This window comes from Aptenodytes patagonicus, chromosome 1 (assembly GCF_965638725.1).
Source record: "Aptenodytes patagonicus chromosome 1, bAptPat1.pri.cur, whole genome shotgun sequence".
In the NCBI taxonomy this organism is placed as follows: domain Eukaryota; kingdom Metazoa; phylum Chordata; class Aves; order Sphenisciformes; family Spheniscidae; genus Aptenodytes; species Aptenodytes patagonicus.
This window is the reverse complement of record NC_134949.1, coordinates 67,895,917-67,914,280: the sequence shown is the minus strand read 5'-3', so window position 1 is coordinate 67,914,280 and position 18,364 is coordinate 67,895,917. Positions and strand designations below refer to the sequence as shown.

General features: G+C 42.8%; 2 protein-coding genes across 5 annotated transcripts in view; one reads left to right on the top strand and one right to left on the bottom strand.

Annotated features, from left to right (window-relative positions):
* Nucleotides 1-1,807: 1,807 nt before the first annotated feature.
* On the top strand, nt 1,808-9,283 carry ETFBKMT (electron transfer flavoprotein subunit beta lysine methyltransferase). Of its 2 annotated transcripts, XM_076340617.1 has the most exons (5): nt 1,808-2,658; nt 4,026-4,477; nt 6,570-6,665; nt 7,571-7,701; nt 8,427-9,283. In XM_076340617.1, exons 2-5 carry the CDS (start codon nt 4,158-4,160, stop codon nt 8,789-8,791), a joined length of 912 nt encoding a protein of 303 aa, XP_076196732.1. In that variant the 5' UTR covers nt 1,808-2,658; nt 4,026-4,157; the 3' UTR covers nt 8,792-9,283. The 2 variants fall into 2 exon arrangements, with proteins under 2 accessions (XP_076196732.1, XP_076196739.1); XM_076340624.1 differs by lacking the exon at nt 6,570-6,665.
* AMN1 (antagonist of mitotic exit network 1 homolog) overlaps nt 7,695-18,364 on the bottom strand; it is a 26,409-nt gene continuing 15,739 nt past the window's right edge. The window contains exons 5-8 of one of the 3 annotated variants that reach the window (XM_076340641.1): nt 16,963-17,019; nt 13,768-13,879; nt 13,055-13,139; nt 7,695-8,304 (exon numbers count right to left, since the gene is read on the bottom strand). In XM_076340641.1, the coding sequence (XP_076196756.1) occupies nt 13,066-13,139; nt 13,768-13,879; nt 16,963-17,019 (243 nt within the window). In that variant the 3' untranslated portion in view covers nt 7,695-8,304; nt 13,055-13,065. Of the gene's footprint in view, nt 8,305-10,734; nt 10,811-12,260; nt 13,140-13,767; nt 13,880-16,962; nt 17,020-18,364 lie in introns of those variants that run through there. The other 2 variants (XM_076340633.1, XM_076340649.1) reach the window with 2 other exon arrangements.

The window sequence follows — 18,364 nt, the reverse complement described above, 5'->3', positions numbered from 1 at the left end:
CAAGGCAGCAAAACCAGCCCCTGCGGGAAGGACGGCCGTGGGGTCGCAGCAGCGGACCAGCCAGCTGGGAATCCAGGAACCACCTCCAGCCCCGGCCTGGCCTGGCTGCACCCTCAGGCGGGGCTTGGCCCTGGCCCTGGGCCTGCCTGGGAGGGAGGTGAGCCCCCATCCGGAGGGGGATCCCTCTGTGGAGGACAGCGACCGGCCGGGGAAGGGGGGAGACGCAGGAGGGTTGGGTTCCTTGTCCAGCCGCCGGCGGGTCGCAGTCACTGCCTGGTGAAAACGCACTTTGTGGCCTCAGAGGAAACACCGCTGTTTGTAGGTTGCCAGGTGCTCGCCTGCAGCAGAGCTGTGCCTTCGTGAGTAACGACAACAAAATAGTGCTTTAAGGGAAGACCCATTCTCACGTCCACACCGGAGAGAGTTTGGGGTGGAGAGAAGCGAAGGGATCTTTAGAGCAGCAGAAATATTAGCGGGACGGATGGAACATGGGGAAGAGAAACACGCGGAGGGGAAGACAGAGCTTCAGCTTGCCCGAGGAACAGACCCGGCACTGGAGCACTGGCTGGCCCGTCTTTCGGTGGCCGGTACCATCAACAGCTGTAGCTGTTACAAAGGGAGTGGGAAACCTTGGTTAGGCCATACCACAGTTGACAGTGGCCTTCATCTCATGTGCAAAGGAAGAAAAAAAAAAAAAACCCCTCATTTTCACTGCTGTCGAATTTGGATATGTTATCACTCCTTTTCCCATGTGGATTTTTATTAACGTTTTAAAATACAGAGCCAGTTTACATTGACGCAAATCTTTTAAAAAGTATTTTAAATGAAGCAGGGACAGAGCAAGCACACGACACTGATCACTGATCTGGATTTAGAGAGCGGCAGGCCCAGGCCGCTGCCCCGAACCGCTGCGGCATGGCAAAAACCAACCCCAAGCACCAGGGAAACTGCCGGTACCGGAGCCGGGACCGAGGCCGCACGCCCCGCGAAGCTGCCGCTTTAAGGGCGGGCGGGCGGGGAGCCCGGCCCGGCTCGGCCCGGCCCGGCCCGGCCCCCGCGCAGCGGGGCGGGGCGTGAGCGGCGGCGGCCGGGAGCAGCAGGTAGGTGTCGGCCGGGCGCTCCCCGGCCCCGGTCCCGCCCCGGCCGGGGGCGGTGCGGGTGCGGGTGCGGCCGGGCGGGGGTGGGGCGGGCGGCCCGGCCGGGCCGGGCCGGGCCCTGCGGAGCGGCGGCCGGGTCGGCTCGGCTCGGCTCGGCGCAGCCGGGCCTGCGCGGGGCGGGACGGCGCGGCACGGCTCAGGCCGGGGCGGTGGTCCCGGTGCCGGCCTTCCCCTTGCCCCTGCCCTTGCCGGCGAGCCGGCTCCGTGCCCGGCGCGCCGCTGGGGCTGTCCGTGTCCCCCCGGAGGCCAGCGGCCGCTTTGCAGAGGGGTGCCCAGCCCGGGGTGGCAAACCGGGGGTGTCTGGATGGAGGCGGCGAGCGTCCCGCTGGCGAGCGGGTCGCTCGTGGCCGCAGGGCTGGGTGGCGGCGCGGGATTCGCTTCCCTCGCTGAAGCGGGCAGCCTTTGGCCGTGGTGAGGGGCTGGCTTCCTCGGGTGGGAAACGGGGGGTCGGAGTGGTTATGCACCTGCTGCTCTCAAAAAAAAAAAAAAAAAAAAAAAAAAAAAAAAAGCTTAAATCGCACAGGAATTGGTTTTTGTTTTTGTTTTGTTTTTTAGTGGATTTTGCTTGGTTTTGGTTTTGTCCCCTTTTGCAAGTTCTACTCACCCACTGATTTTATTCCCAATAAGATGGGAAGGCTGGGAGTGTCAAACGCGAGGATGTATATCCTGACGCCTTCCTGCGCTAAATGCTTACGCTCGGTTTGGCATTTTGAGCACAGAGCTCTTGGCAGATATTTCTCTACAGGCAATTGATTTAAAGAGAGTAACCATCATGACAGGCAACGCAAAATACACGCTACTGAATCTCAGCCCTGCTGATTTGCAGCAATTCATGGGGAAAAAAACAGCATACAGCATTAGCTGGCAAGATTTATATCTCTGATTGATTTCAGTTAACTTCATGCTTCCCTTAGGCAGATGGGGATTATATAGCTCTGCCTTTGAGGAGGAAGGCATTTGTTAATTACGTTCATTAATTACATGGACTCTGCCGAATGGCATTCTCAAATGTGGAAAAATGCAAAACGTTCAGTCACCTTTATTTATTTGTGGTAAAGATACAAAGCCTTTCGCCAATGATTTAAGCAAAGACTTAACTAGGCTATCAGCCTAAATAGCAAAGTCTTACCGGAGGGAAGCTCACAGCTTAACATTTTAGTAAGCGATCAAACTAAACCCAGTACCTAAAGCAGAGGCCAGCACACAACAAAAATGCTGCTGAACACATATGAACTTCTACTAAACCTACAGACAAATAAAGAAAACCTGAAGTCATGAAATAGGAAGTGTTAAGACTTTGTTTTATTAGCATATTTTTCCTCTTGTCCCTTTGTCTTGTTTTTTTAAGGGCAACCTGCACAGCTCTCGATGGCAAAGCTGGCCACAATTCTTCTGTTGTGAAAAATTGGCAGGGGTGGGCTGAAGTTGATTTTCTTCATGCATCGTTCTGCCTTTTCTTGAAAACCGCTGCAGAAGAGAGAAAACAATCGCAAAACAGAGAGTGAGTTTCTCGTGTGTCTGTTCGTACTTGCAGTCTCTTGCTGTTGTGGAAGCACAGGCCTTAAATGCTTCTCTGGTCATCAGCTTAGGGGGAGGTTCAAAAGCTGTGCCCTGAAGCATGAAAGTCCAAGCTATTGAAAAGAAATTAGAGAGCAAGGTGAGGAAGGAAAAAAGATATGGAAATAGTAAAGGATGGATGAAGGAGGAGACCTGAGCAGGAAGGCAGGAAAACGGTTGCTCTCTCTTCCGGCCACCGCTTGGTGAGGATACTCGCAGGATCAGCGTAAGGAAGATCCAGGGTCTGCAAGAGATGGTGGAAGAGGAGAGTATGGTGATGAAGTGCTGAGAGGCGGCTCTTCTTCATTTGCCTCTCAGCCGAGTGCCGTGGCTCTCCACTCCCCATTCTCCTGATTCTTAAATGAGTCTAAACTCTGATGTACCAATCTTCCATTCTCATTTTCTTCACTGCTTGTGACCTGAAAACTGGCCTCGAGTGATGTCAGAAGGCCTTTGAGTGTGAGCTCATCTAGTCTGAATGTCTCACCTTTTAAAAACTTAGGGTTTTTTTAATGTGTTGGATGCAGTTTCTCTCTCTTTGGACAGCTTGGAGCACGTTTATATAGTTTCTCACAGGGAGTAGGCTACAGTGATGGAGGCCTACTTTCTTCTACAGCTGAGAGCATCCACATGAGACTGTTGCACCATAAGACTAACCGATCCTTTAAAATACAGACTGAAGTGCAAGAAACTGGGAGTATTCTGATTAAGATCAGTTCTTGGGGATTTTTTTTTTTTTTTTTTTTTTCATTTTGGAGCTGGCAGCCTGACAAATCTGAGGGAGAAAGAGGAAAGTCTTTTGAGGAAATCCTTTAATTGCTTGACTTTAAAAAGATGCTTTCACATAAAAGACTCATCACCATTATAAAACTTGTGATTAATGGCATCTCTCAAGCAACCTACTGATAACCTTTGCTATGTCCATAGGACCTGCAATGCCAGAGCCCTACTGCAACTCTTAGGATTCAGTGGAAGAACCTTAAACGGGAGCAGCTTGCTGTGTGTATATCTTCAAGGCAGAGGGAGGGAGATGTTAAAAGGCTGCACATTTAGTTTTTAGCTCTATCAGCTGTCCCGCTAACTGGTTGTTTCTCACGGGATATGTTTCTAGCACTCTCCTGAATGGGCCTCTTGATAGCTTCTTCCTTAAATACCACTTCTGTCAGACTTCAAAGGCTCTTTGGGCAGGTGCAAGGCACGCATTCATGGTCACACAACAGCACGTCGACCTCCTCTTCCTAAAGCCCTGGTGGTGCATAGACTTCAAGCCACTGAAGAAACATCACTTACATAGCATTGTTCTCCTTTCAGGAATTGTCATCCATCACTATGAAAACCAACGTCCTGTGAGTTTGTTTCAAGCTTTCTGCCTCATCACCTGCTGTGCTCATCAGATAAGCTGTGCTCCAAGCTCTCCTGGGGAGGGTTTGTCCTTGGGGAGACATGGCCTTCCGCAGCTGGAAGCGGCTCTTCCTTGTGGGCAGGCAGAACACCTTTGCCAAGGCTTGGAGGAGCAGGAGGGGAGGCCCCTCTCTGCGCTGGAAACGCTGCTGCCATTGGAGCGCCGGCAAGTCTCTGGACCCCGAGGTGAAAGCATTTTTGGAGGAGAACACGGAGGTCACCAGCAGCGGGCACCTCACGCCAGAGATACGACTGCGCCTCCTCACCCCTCGCTGCAGGTTCTGGAGGGAAAAGCCTGACCTGTGGCCTTATGGGGACCCGTTCTGGGCAATTTACTGGCCAGGAGGCCAAGCCCTCTCCAGGTACGCAGCATGCATCACCGAAGTTGATAAGTCCAGTCTGCTGTGGGCCAGGATGTCAGACCTGGCTCTGCTTGTAGTGATTCCTAGCGATGTGCATTTGCCTTGCATGAGAGCGCATTATCTGTACTCCTCTCTCCTTACACAGGAGAGAGACAATCTCTGCTGGTTGGCAGTGAAGTTTCAGCACCTGCTGCACGTAGAATAACTTACGACTCTTAAGTTGAAATCTGTTGTCTTCAGTGGCGATGCACGTGTTGACGACGGGGCTGAATTTGGGTCTGTGGAAGGGCTGTGCAGTTGCCATCAAAACTTAGCGAGGTGTTTAATTCTGTTACTCATTGTCGCTCCAAACAGGAGGACTGCTATGTTGTCGTAACACATGGGGATTTTTTTTGTAGGAGACAGACAGGAGCGTGGATGTGTGTCTGGTCTGTTGAGAAAATAGGTTTATGCTGATGGACTTGGAGTGCTGGTTGGCCTGAATCACTCTCCTCATTTAGGATTTCAGCAGCCTTATTGTCAAGCCTTATTGTGCCTGTCTTTTAGTCACATCAGAAGCCACATTTTGATTTTGGCCACTTACTGTCAAAGTGTCTTTAATGTTCCTGACTCCCAGGAACTAGTTAGAGTTCTTTTATTCTCTAAAAGCAAATCTCTCACCTTGACCAGCAGAAAAAATTAATACAGCAAAGAACAAGCTGTCAGACATTCCCCACATAGATGAAAGGGAAGGATCTGAATTGGGGCTTTGCTGTTTTTCTGCAAGAAAGCATAAATAGGAAGGTGTTTTGACTAGGAAAAAGATGAGTTACAGTTAAATTGCGAGTTGATTAGCCTGCCGTGTAGATGAACTAGAGTGCTCCTAAACATTGTGTAATTAAATTAGGTAAGGTAATCTCTACATTTTGTTACTGTACGATTCATATGCCCAGATGTTTGGGTAGCAATAATAATTATCTGGCATTTCACCACTTTATTGACTTATTGTTTATGCACTTGTTTTGATGTATTGGGAATATCAGAAATTAGCTGCATAATCTGGAAAAGTAAAAAGAAAAAGGGAGCACGAAAACATGCTGCTTCCGTAACTGTGTTCGTTTCACAGTTGGCATTTCCACAACATCAGGAGTCTCCTATTTCAAGCTATTCCTCTTGGTGTAACCTAAGATAGCTCCTTAACCCAGCATGGCAGACAGCAGTCTCCAACAGCAGCGTAATGCACTGTGTGCGTGCCAGGGGATGCAGTTGGTTCCAGCTGTCCTAAGTCACCACAATCATTAGTGGTAACTTGAGAACCACTCAGCTGGGAACAAGGCACTTGCAGCTTTAGGCCAGATCACGCTCTACACAAGTTACTGCTGGAAAGTCACTGCAAATCCAAGCACAATTCCCCCCCCCCCCCCCCCAAAAGGGGAAACAGAGCACTTTCTGTGGAGGTCCCATCCCTGTCCTCCACCCTGTTGGTAAACTATGGGCTGTCCACAGAGAAGTGAAGGCTGCAGGGGGAGTGTGGCCAGACCGCTGAGCTGCTGAGCCTCTGCACAAATGTCCGGCCTGGGTGCCCTCAGAAAAGCGAGCATCTGTCGATCTTCAAAGTAGCAAATAATGCTGCAACATTATGGTAATGGTGTAACAAAGCTGGGTGCCAGACCTTACAGGAGAAGGTGATTTTCATTAAAACTGAGCCAGTTTCAGTCGTTGGATTTATAACCACATACTCACAAGCACCAAGCTGTGCATGTCCAAGCTGTCTGGTAGGATTCCTTGTGGTGAAATGCAGGACAAGAGGCACGGGATGTCAGGTCCTCCTCATGTCTCCTGGGTTCCTGATCTGGGTATTTTGTATCTTCAGTCCTGGTCTTGACCTTCCTGCTGTGGTCTCTTAATGGCTTGAACTGTTCAGTTTGAGCGTAGGTTGTCTTTTGCTCTCCCGGTCTGGGCTCCTAGGAATCTCTATACAGATGTGCTGGGATCTAGGTGCCATTAACACTCTTATTAGGCCTCCTTCTGCCATTCCTGCTGGTGCTTCTAGGCCCAGACATTTCCATCCATCCATTCCCCGTTTACACCAATCTTAACGTTTCCATTACAGTTCTCTGCATTGGAACCCACCTGCAGAAGCTGTGCTTACCAGCAGCCCTGCGTCAAGAGTCAGCCATCACCCTCCATGCCAGAAGACAACACAAATGTAGAATCCTCTCCTGTTTCTACTTGAACAGAAGTTATGGCAACTCGTAGTAAATTTATGGCAATTTGCAGTAATTTATGTCACCTAGGGCTCTTCCCCCTGTCACTTAGGGCCTTCCCCCTTGCAGAAGATTGAATTTCAAGGCAATTGTTAAAGTTCTGCACTGTCAGTAATGGCTATATGAGTCGTAGTGTTCAACAATAACTGCTGCTTGCTTTCTGTCAGTTCTTCTCCATTTCCAGTCTAGAGGTTTTTGCTTGCCGATTCCTCTTGGCAGGTGTCAGCAACTAGATGAAGATACTCCTTCTGCTCACTGCTGCTCTATTCTCATTTTCTTGTTGCTACTCAGGAACAACATTAAGCAGACTTAGAAGTATTTGCATCTGTGTCTGCATGGCTCAGGAACAGAAAGAGGAGACATTCCTCTTCTTCCAAGCAGTTGCATAAGCAGTGTTTTAGGGAAATGGGTATGCCTTGTCTGTCTTTTGACGGGCGCAATATTCACCGCAGATACATCTTCATGTTTCTTCAGTCAGATTGCTTTTAATTTCTACAAATCCTTACTTTCCAGTTTCTGATGCCAAGCATTTTAGTCACCTTGTAGTTTGTGTCCATTTATTAGATAAGCTCACCTGTCAGAGAAGGAGCCGATTGAAATAAAATGTTGCCTACTTGGCTGGATTTCTTTTTGTTTGGGAGGTGGGGGAGAAGTAAGGGAGAAAGACCATGGTTCTTGATTTTTGTATCAGCAGAGACAAATAGGGAGCTACCAGCTGCACATGTGGAATAGTGTTTTTAAGATACCACGCTTCATTACATGTATGACAAGAACTCTTATGCAGTGTAATGCAAAACTGAGAAATTTGCATAATCTTGTTCATCACTTTAACAGTTTTTCTTTTCAGGTATATTTTAGATAATCCACACGTTGTTAAAGGACGATCGGTTTTGGATCTTGGAAGTGGATGTGGAGCAACAGCAATAGCTGCTGTGATGAGTGGTGCATCGCAAGTCCTTGCCAATGACATCGACCCTAGTAAGGCCTTTTTTATTTCATCTCTGTAAAGATATTTATTAATTTTTAAAGCACATTTAACACAGACTCTTCTTTGCTCCGTTTGGGAGAAATTCAGGTTCCAGAGTTCTAAGAATGCTAAAAAGATGAATGGATTTTGCCAGTATTAGGAGCTGGGTTGTACCAGCCTCTCTTCCACTGAGAATATCTCCATAGCTCCTTAGAATGAACAAACAGCAAAGTTTCTATCAAGCGTTGCCTATACACCGTCACGGCTGGTTTGGAAGAGAACTCCAAGCGCAGGCGGCGAGTTGGCTTCTCTGTAGGACCATAGCATTTTCCTGCACTTCCATATGTTGGGGCCTAGATTTTGCCTTCTTCTTCCAGACTTTGTTTTCCCATAATTGACTTACGAATTCAATTTATTCGTAATTTAATTACTGATCGGTTAAGGAGGAAGTATATCCATAGATTAAGGCAGTCAGATATTCTGGTTTGATTCCGTGATTTGTTTCCCTTGGTATCCATTCCAGGAATAGTTCTTCTCTGTGTCATGGTGCAACGAGGATAAAATTCCATCACTTTCTGCCAGATTTTGACCCATAATGAAAACGGTGGAAGTCCCTAGATAGGATAAACAAAAATATTTAAGAGATGCAATTGAAAGATGTGTCAAGGAAATTTGTAAGGGGGCTGAATGTAGAATCCTGAAATGTAACTTTCATTTTAGTTTGACTTTTCTTCAGTTGCAGGAATGGCAATGATCTTGAACTGTGAACTGAACCACCTGAATCCCTTCCCCATCACCATTAAGAACATCATTAATTCAGAGGCCGGCAACTGGGACCTCATTGTTCTAGGAGACATGTTTTATGATGAACAGCTTGCTGACGGTCTGCATCACTGGCTGAGGAAATGCATCAGGATACAGCAAACTGAAGTGCTGATTGGTGACCCCGGCAGGCATCAGTTTTTAAGCCACAGCATTCACAGTCAGTTGCACAAAGTTATAGAATATTCACTTCCCGAGTATACTAGACAAGAAAACAATGGATTAACATCAAGTATCGTCTGGAGTTATCAGCCCTCAAATAGCTTAGAAAACTGTTGAAGCTGGCTTTCTAATGAATTTTGTCTCACTTGGTTGGCTTTTTTTTGAAGTATGTAAAATGATAATGGGAATTAAACACGGAACATATCTGTTGATGCAAAGTAGGTTACTGTACCTTCACTGTACTGATTTCAGTAGTGCTCACTGAGGCTTTCCAAAAACAAGTTACATGCAAGAGTTTGCATGCTTGATGTTTTTCATGTATATTCATGTCTTGCTCCCTGACACTATTGTGAAATGTTTTGGACGTCCAGCATACTGCTGTGGGGAGAAGGCGGTGGCTGAAAGATTACTGCACTGCTTTCACTTCTGCAGCTTATTTACAGAGAAAATTATTGCTGTCCTTCATAAAACTCTCCGCTAGATTATTAGCTCATACTATGCTCAACTTAAAGTGCCTTGCTCTTTTTCTGGCTATCTCTTCTGAATGTCAAAGTAACTAATTTGAATCTCCCCCTTCCCCTCTATAATAAAAATTTACTCTTCCTTGAAGCAGCCGGAGTGATTATTTAGGAGTTACACACAAATCTAAACTATGCTTCTTGAACTCTAGCCAAAGTAAAAGTTTTTAGTAAGTGGAAAGTGACTAAATAGTAATAGCTATAGGGTAACTTTATCCCCTAGAGAGTAGGGTCAAATGATCTACGTTCCCTAACTTGGCAAGGGTAAAAAAGGCAATCTGTCATCATGGGAAGCTGGTGAGAGATGAAGAAATCTTTTCTTCTGTCATGCTTCTGAACAGAAGGTAACTAAATAAAAACTGGGAATAAAAGTCAGATATAAATATTTTTCTCTTCGCTTGAGGGGATGCTGGACAACAAGCTCCAGAATCATTTTCAGCTACATCTGTCAAGGGAGAACCCTCTGCGGGGGGGGGGGGGGGGGGGGGGGAATTGATCCACAGGTCAGAGGCTGTAAATACAGCCATTTGATGAAGAAACCAATGTTTTCAGAGCAGTCTCAAAGGACTTGTCACCTTTAGCAGTTAACTATTGAACAAGCAGTGATGGGGAACTAAAACTGCAGAATGGAACACAATGCACCTACAACTATCCAAATACCAGGTGATGTGGTAGAAGCTTATAAACACGAAAAAGTATGTGGTACTCACTCAGAAAACCACAGTGTTCATGAAGTACGAGGTACATTCAGATGTACATGGTCATAAAATATAATTTAACAAGTTTACAGAACTATCCAAACAGAAGACTTACAAACTTTAATCTTCAGAACAATATGTGAATATTCTGTGGTGCTCGCCCAACAATTTACAACAATAACAATATCCAAACAATACAGAATATGAAATGATAAGTGCATACATGATGTTCTTCACCCAGCGCTTGTAAACATTTGTTGAAAATGACTGTGATTTAACCTGAATCAAAAAGCATTCCAGTAGAGTTACGCTAGTAATAAACACTTAAGAGAGCAGACTCAAGCTCTGACAATGAAGGATTTAACATGACTTACATTAAACTTTCAAACCTAAAAATACAGTGTTAATTCATTGCAGTGTTATACAGATTCTTAAACGCAAGGTGAGGATATACCACCAAGTTACACATTTAGAAGCGGCTACAGAAGACAGTAAATCTACATGCACGTTTAAGGACACAGTGTAAGCTGCATTTGCCTTCAACATGACAAATCCAAGGTTACATTAGCAAGGGGAAAAAGGACAACTTTGCCAGTGAGGTTAGCAGTAGCACTGTCCCATAGATAGAATTTTTTTTAAGCGTCCTTTGCTGTTACAGACTTTGGTGGTCTTCCACCTTCAGCTGCTTTACATTCTCTTCATTTATAATTTCCTTTCTGGATGTAGCACTTGATATGAGAGTCTGGAGACCATCACCACACTACATTATAGTTACATGTCTTACAGTAACAGACTGATGGAACTGGGCTTGTTCAGCTTGGAGAAGAGAAGGCTTCAAGGGACCTAGGAGCAGCCTGCCCATACCTATGAGGAGGTTGTCAGGACGACAGCCAGGCTCTTCCAGTGAGAAAGGGTGTAAGCTGAAACAAAATAGGGTCAAACAGGATAGAAGGAAAACTTTTTTCCACCATGAATACAGTCAAGCAGTGGAACGAGTTGCCTCAAAAGGTTGTGAAGGCTCTTCAGTCTTCAGCTTTTCAAGACTTGGCTGGATAAAGCCCTGACTAAGCTGGTGTGAGCTCTGAGCTGCTTTGGGCAGGAAGTTAAGTCTAGAAACTTCCTGAGGCCCCTTCCCGCTTGAGTTAGCTTACAATTCTACTTCCTCCTTTTGTGGCACCCTTCCTAAAAGCACGGCTAGCAGCCTGATCCTTATGCTTTACTTATTTGACATGATTACTGAGCGTCTCATTGCTGCTGCCTAATCAGCTAGATGGATCAATATGAAAAATAGTGCAAAACAAATTTATTGCCAACTCATGTCCGAGAGTTCAAAGGAATGATGGACCCTGATCGATACCAGGGATTCTACAGGGCAAAACAATAAACTACTCTTTAGCCAAAAAGGGGAATAAAATGTGGTAGATTAGGTTCTTAGGCCTCTATCTGGTCCAAGGATTTGCTGCAATTACAGCGTTCAGACGCTAGTTGCTAATGTAGCAAAACCAACTTCTCCTGTTTGCAGGAATGCTTTGTACTAGTGCAGTTATACCTGTAAGTATCATAGGAACACATTCATCACTTAGGCACTGGAGTTTGAAAATTATGCTTTCAGTTACCCTTGAACAAGTTTTCTAAATGGACTTGCTCTTCCATAAACCATATAATCAACAGAAGAACAAAGATTATTGTCAGACATCGTAATATCCTTTAATATTACTGGATGCAACGTATCTTAAATTATTATCTTCCATGCAATTTGACCTGAACTTTAAATAGATTAGTAGAAGACTGGTTTATTTCTGCAACACTTAAAATGAGTGTGGCTATGACAAGTGTTAAATTATAAAGTAAACATATTCGTTATGGTTGCCTAAACTCATGGGTTTCTAAGCGTCATCAGTTCCATGTAAGACCACCCTAGCTAAACCCTGCTACTTCCAGATGCAGAGTATCAACATAGTGTGCTATCTGCCTTGTATAACGCTAAAATTGCTAGCACTTAAAAAAGTTTAATGCAAAAATCATAGAAGTCCCACTAGAGGTTATGCTGTTTCAAGAAAGCCAATGAGCATGACTTATAATTGTGATGAGACCACTGCTCCATCATGTAATAAACTTGTTGTATACTTCTAATTTTTTTTTTCTTTAATATGACTACAATTGAACAATATATAAATGGTTGTTATTATCAGCTTCTGGAGGCCACTGGAGATATAACAAACCGCATACAGCGGAACACATACTCTGCTGAACTCTACCGTCCTGAGATTCATGTACTCAGACACTAAATTTGGTTCTATTTCACTCACAGCTACGCTTATGAGGACCAATATTTTGTTCCCTAAAAGAATTTTCATGCAGGAACATAGGTAAAAGCCAGAGCAAATAAGTATTTGCCCATATACAAGATTCTTTTATTGGTCATAGGTACTACTCTAAATTTGTTAAATCATCGCAACAATTTCAAAGCAAGTTTTTGTTCACATGTTAACAGACTGTACTTTTGGATGTGTAAAAATCCAGCAAGTATTTGATGGTAAATAAAAACAAAACCTGCAGTATCGGTAACATCAAAAGAAAAGCTACCTACAGTTTTTCTTCCAGACCTAGCAAAAGTACATGGTGAAAGGAGACTGTTTGTTCCTACTTAAAATACACTTGCATTGCTGCTAATGCCACCTCCATTCACCAGTTCTGTCTGTTGACTTTTGTCAGGTTAAAGTCCCAACTTCACAGACACTCTGCACAAGTGTTAATACTATGTTTGGGGTTGGTACTTCTAGTTGCAACTACACTCTCAGACTACAACCTCAGAACAGAGACTTACTTAAATTGGGTTTGTATGTGTAGCTAAGATGCTATAAGATGGTAAGTAGTAGCCAAATCTGATACTTCAAGGAGGCTGAGCGATGACAGTGTAATATTAATTATAGTTTAACTTTCCTCTTAACGAAGTATGATCAGCGATGCAAAGAGAGACAGGGCTCTAAGTAGAGACAATGGGGAAGCCCAGACTCACAGACAAGGACTGGAATGGCGATGGAGACCTCTGGTGGGAACAAGGAGGGAAGCAATGTGGTGGTACAAAAGTCACCAGCTATTTTTCCAAGGTGCTTGTTTTCTGAAAGAGCTCTCCCATCTGTAAACTTTACACTCATACGTACACAATAAATAATCAGTAAACAGTCCATGTTACTTGCTTGATTTTGTTTGATATGACTAGCTGCTCTAAAACATCTCGGGAACGATCTGCAAAAGAACCAAGGAATTTCTTGTTATTCATTCAGAATATATATAGGTGGTGTTTAGAAATTAGGTAAACAGCAAAATAATTAAATTATATATCTGCATTTATGCTTATCTTGCTTTTACAATATCACACTTCAGATATACCTGTAGTAATTCGAAACCACTCGGTTCTTTCTCCAATCACATAACTGTAAAGCATCACCAACCAACCGAACTTCAAAGACGCAAGATAGATCATAACCCCTCTTAAGTTTGGGGTTTTTTTTCGGGCTGACCAGTCCTACTCCATTCCACTGTTCCTTGAATGGATGCTGTTCCATACTTTTGGAATAGAGTAGGGTTTTAACATGCTAATGTATTTTTCTGAAGTCTTACCGTCAACTTTGGGTCTTTGTCAGCATGTTGAGGGGGGAAAAAAAAGGAAAAAAAAATCCCTCTCTGAAGGTTGCCATGTTTCAAAGCAAAACTCTCTCCTTGCTTTGAAAATCTCAATGTATGATTATTATTTTATCTATTAAGTTATTATTTGTTTGGGATTATTTACAATATATAGTGTGCTTTTCCAGAGAGCAAGAAGATACTATCAGGAAGTAACTACTCTTCTTACTCCCTGCACGATTTGATGTACCTGTCACCAATGGGCATCCATGGAACAGAAAAATGTGTATCTTCGGACAACAAGTAAGGACCGCTTCCACAGCGACATCGGTCAGATTCACACAGCGTTCCATGTGGATCTCCTGTTATGAAAACAGTAGTAACAAAAGCCTGTCAGAGCACCCATCGTTTTGGAGGCAGAGCTTTCCTTTGCCCAACCATTTTCAGAGATCCCCACCCAGAAGAAATAATGACCTACACTCCTCTGTACATTGACCCCGTATGCGGTCCTGCACAGACTGGGAAAATATCCTCAGGAAAAATAAGACAGCTTTTCTATGAGGAGTCAAAACTACAAACATAAACCTGGGTTTTCCCAAAACACATATATCATTCAAGACAACTGAGAAAACTCTTCAATGAGATTCTATGGTGTTTGAGTCCCATCCGTTTTCCTATGACACACATTCTCCTAGCAATTTGTTGTCCAGGAGAACAGAACCCAAACTGAATTCTGGGGTTTCCCAAAACAGGCAGGATTCATGAGTCTCTGCTGAAGTTCCTAATATCTATCTATCTACATAGTTTCTAAAAGAAGTCTAAGAACTTCTTCCAAGCCTAGACTACAGCCTGCTCTCTTCTTCATTTCTGTGCATTTGTATAACTAGTACCTGTTGTATGTGCTAGAGAAAGAATAAATTCAGAATACATTAACAGATTACCACCAACTTTTTTTTTCCTCTAAAACGCCTTACATATCAATAAATAGAACATATAAGAAGAAATGCAGAAGAGAGACTATCAAATGTAATGAAAATAGGATTTGGGAAAATATGCTTTGGAGATCCTAGGGTAAAAATAAAAAACCCCTCAGTTTTATTGTGAAAGAGCATCTTTCCAAATGATAAACTCCAAGGATCTTGAAAGAGCACAGAAATGAAAGGGACCTTTTGTAATAAATGCAACTTTGTACAGAATGATGACACAGAAAACAAGAACTGTATTCACAGAAGCAAGATATACAAAAGCTGATATATGTATAGTTTTTAGTTCATTTTAATAAGTAAATGAAATGTGGAATCTGAATGCCTCTGAATGAAGTAAAAAGATTTATAAATTTGTCTGCTAGTTACAGTTTGAGAATTTGAAGACCCTACTTTTTTCACTGTGTACCTGACATTAGATCACTGTCTATAAATTTGCACTTTGATGACATGAAACAGAGGTATGAGGATTGTGACACAGACAAGGAAGAGAGTTACACTGAAGAAGAGATTGTAGCAAATAACTCCATATTCTCTACATTTCTTTTTCTTACTGCTTGTAAACCAAGAGACCTAAACCGTTTTAGCTTTTTATACTGATAGAACACAACTTTTGTTTTTAAAATTGTCATTCCACAGAAAAACCATTAAATTTTGCCTTATTAAAACTGCACAGACTGCCCCCCCCCAAAACAAACCACCCCAAAAAACAAATGCAAAAGCACTTAAATACATGGCTTTTAAGAAAGTGGAAACAAGTATTGAGCACAGGAAAACGAACAAGCAAAATCCATACTACTATTCAGTTTGGCACGACTGAAATTTCCAATTAGCTCTTCTGAAATCAAAGCTCACCACCTCAACATTACTTTCTTGAACACTTACAGATGAAGCAGGTCTTACATAAGCTACCTAACTTGTTCTTCCTGATCTAGTACAGCTTCCACAGGCATCCATGTGCAGCACACACAAAAAAAAGCCTGTGCACTTTCAAAGAAATAGTAACTACAGCAATGTGACCAGGAGACACCAAAGGCCACATTTTGTAAGCTGGAAATTTTTATTAAGAATAAATGGAACTGTGTTTCTATGGTTCGAAGAAAAAGGGCTTACACACAAGAATATAGTTCTCTGCAAACTGTGGACAATGATACAGAAGAGGGAAGATAATACTGACAGAGTAATTATACCAACATTGCTGGAAAATAGTTCAAAACTCTCTAGGAACTTCACAGAACCCCACTCTACTCAACAGCAAACCCAAAGCTTATTACAATAAACTTATGAAAACTTACTACAGTATTTGTGTTTTAAGACATATGTACTGAAGACTTTTGAGAGTGACCTAGTCCAAATGACCTAATCCAAATCACAGTGATAAACATTGCTTTACATTTGTACACTGGATATGAGAGGTGTCTTTTGAAGACTATCTGCATAGTCTCAGGGTTGTTTAGAAAATCTGGAATCAATGTTTTGCTACAGCTAAAGGTGTAACCAGCTAAAAGACAAAGATATTTTCAAGTCACTTCTAGTATATATATATATAAAAAAAAAAGTCTCATTGCTATGGTCTGAAAAATCATAATTTCATCTTGTACCACAAGACCTATCAAGACTAAAAAGATTGTCCAAAATAGACAAAATCATCTGGAAAAAACCAAAACCAAATCTAACTGTTCGTCCTCCAAATAAAACAGTAACAGTTCTATTTTTTCCATCTTATTAATACTGTCAGTTGACCCAGATTTGGTATGTTGTTTAGGGTTGTTTTTTTTATTAAACACTATAAACTAGCAAAAGTATAACTTATTTCCCATCTTAGTTTCTAGATGAATAGCTTGTATTCAGAACTAGCCTTTACGAAAGCAAAACCATGCACACAGATAAGAAAGGTACTATAGAGAAAAGTAGAAGATCATTTATGGTCAGAGGTATAGGATGCCTCTTCTCCATCATTTTATCACTGTCTCAGTGCCTAGAGAATCTTTATGCAAAGACAACTTCATTTTCACAGTTGCTTTCGTGAGTTAGAGATTTACCTATGCACAGGTGCTAACTGATTTCTTAAATCCATGAAATTATCCACATTACAAACTCTGCCTCAGCATTCAACAGAATCAAGAAATAACTCCAAAGACATCAAGGGAAAAAGTTAAGCATTCATTTGCATTTATTATACAGCTCTCTAAAACAACATGAGTTAAAATAAGCATACTACATTCAACAGAAGGAAACTAATTTTGAAGAGACTGAGGTTCTCAAAAAGCCGGTCTGGGGCACTGGTACAGAGAGACAGAAAATATTCAATTCATAACCAAAATCAGGGCAAGTGTGTACACAAACAAAGGCAAAAGTCAGTCAATAAAAACCATCACTCGGAATTAATACTGATAATAATAATTAAAAAATGCAGGTATTTGCTTTTGTTCATTTCTTTGTTATTAGGTTAAGTAAGTTACCTTTAAATTCTTTGAACATGTTCCACTCACTAGTGCTGTGACACCATCATCTGTTACCTAGAGAAAAAAAAACCACATTGTTATTAACACAATGAATTAAAGCTCAATTTTTTCCAAACACAGCTATTGGGGGGGGGGGGGGGGAGAGAATTATTTACTCCCTGCAGTCAGTCATTGAATACACTTGACATTACAGTATTTTCTTCCCAATTAAGCTTGTAGAGAAAATTATCCAAGTATGTTTTTTTCAGTCTATTAAACACTGTTGCATTTTACTGCCATGTGATCCAGCCTGGCTTTCTATTGGGGTGTTTCCAACTGTGTAACTGCTACTTCTGCAGCTTCCTTGTCTCGTTTAACAGTGGGTACACTATTATGGTCAGAGCATGGCACTTTTAATTTATAAGGTTTAAAGCACTTCTGCTCTACCTAGACCAATTTTTTTCCTGTTTTCAGGACTGCTGAAGATGTTCCTGAAGGAGGTTTCTTGGGTTAGGGGGGGGGAAAAAAAGGTAATCATAGCAGTCTTATCTGCTGTCTTACTTATCTTGAAGCAAACCAGTTACATAAGACAAAAATCCCTCAAACAAGCAGTCTTACAGCAGCTGTCACACACTCGCACTAAAAGATTTATCAAAGTGATTGGCTACAGACAGCCACGAAGCAATGATCACCTGCAAGAGAGAGGAGAGAGACAGAAGACATTCCTTTCCTTAGAAGGCAAGAAAGGCCAATTTATTCGTTGGCTTCTGAGAACCAAATTCATTAAACATCCTCCCCACTTCAAAAGCTGGATTGGGTATCATATCTGTCACACAGTTTTTTTCATAGACCTTATATTAGATGGCAGGAACAGTAGTCATCAAATATACACAGTAAGGCTCAGCCAAATTTGACAGGTAGAATCCAGAGACCACAAGCTCCATTTCTGTTTAAAGATTTGATTATTCCTGTTGCATAAATTGTCTTACTGCCTTCTGGCCCTCTATTGCAAGTCTACTGTACAGAACTGTAATAGAAAGGGTCAGATCAGTGTGAATGGAGAATGGACAGGAACATCCCAGCATGGAGGCACATAAAAGCCTGTAAGAATGGCAGGTAAGCTATACCTAGCTTAGCAGGTCATCAAGGTGACAGCACATTTAGCTCCTGAAGACATCCAGACCAGGAGACAAAGGGCAGTAAATGAATAAATTCCAATAACTCCAATAAGTTGGACAGAATGGAGAGAGTAATCACTGTCAGTTCCTAAAGGAATCCAAAACCAGTGCGTGGTCACCAACCTAAGACCAACCAAGTAAAGTGATGAAGATTTGATAGCCTGTGTCCCTTAGCCTCCATGTCATCAAAACAAACCTGGACCAGACTGCCTGGCTGGTGTCTGAACATTGGAGAGACCATC

Bases quoted from the DNA above. Each gene is read 5' to 3' on its own strand.
- ETFBKMT (XM_076340617.1), top strand. From the start codon at position 4,158: ATGGCCTTCCGCAGCTGGAAGCGGCTCTTCCTTGTGGGCAGGCAGAAC. The intron at 4,478-6,569 runs GTACGCAGCATG...TTTCCATTACAG, and splicing joins GGAGGCCAAGCCCTCTCCAG to TTCTCTGCATTGGAACCCAC. The intron at 7,702-8,426 runs GTAAGGCCTTTT...ACTTTTCTTCAG, and splicing joins TGCCAATGACATCGACCCTA to TTGCAGGAATGGCAATGATC.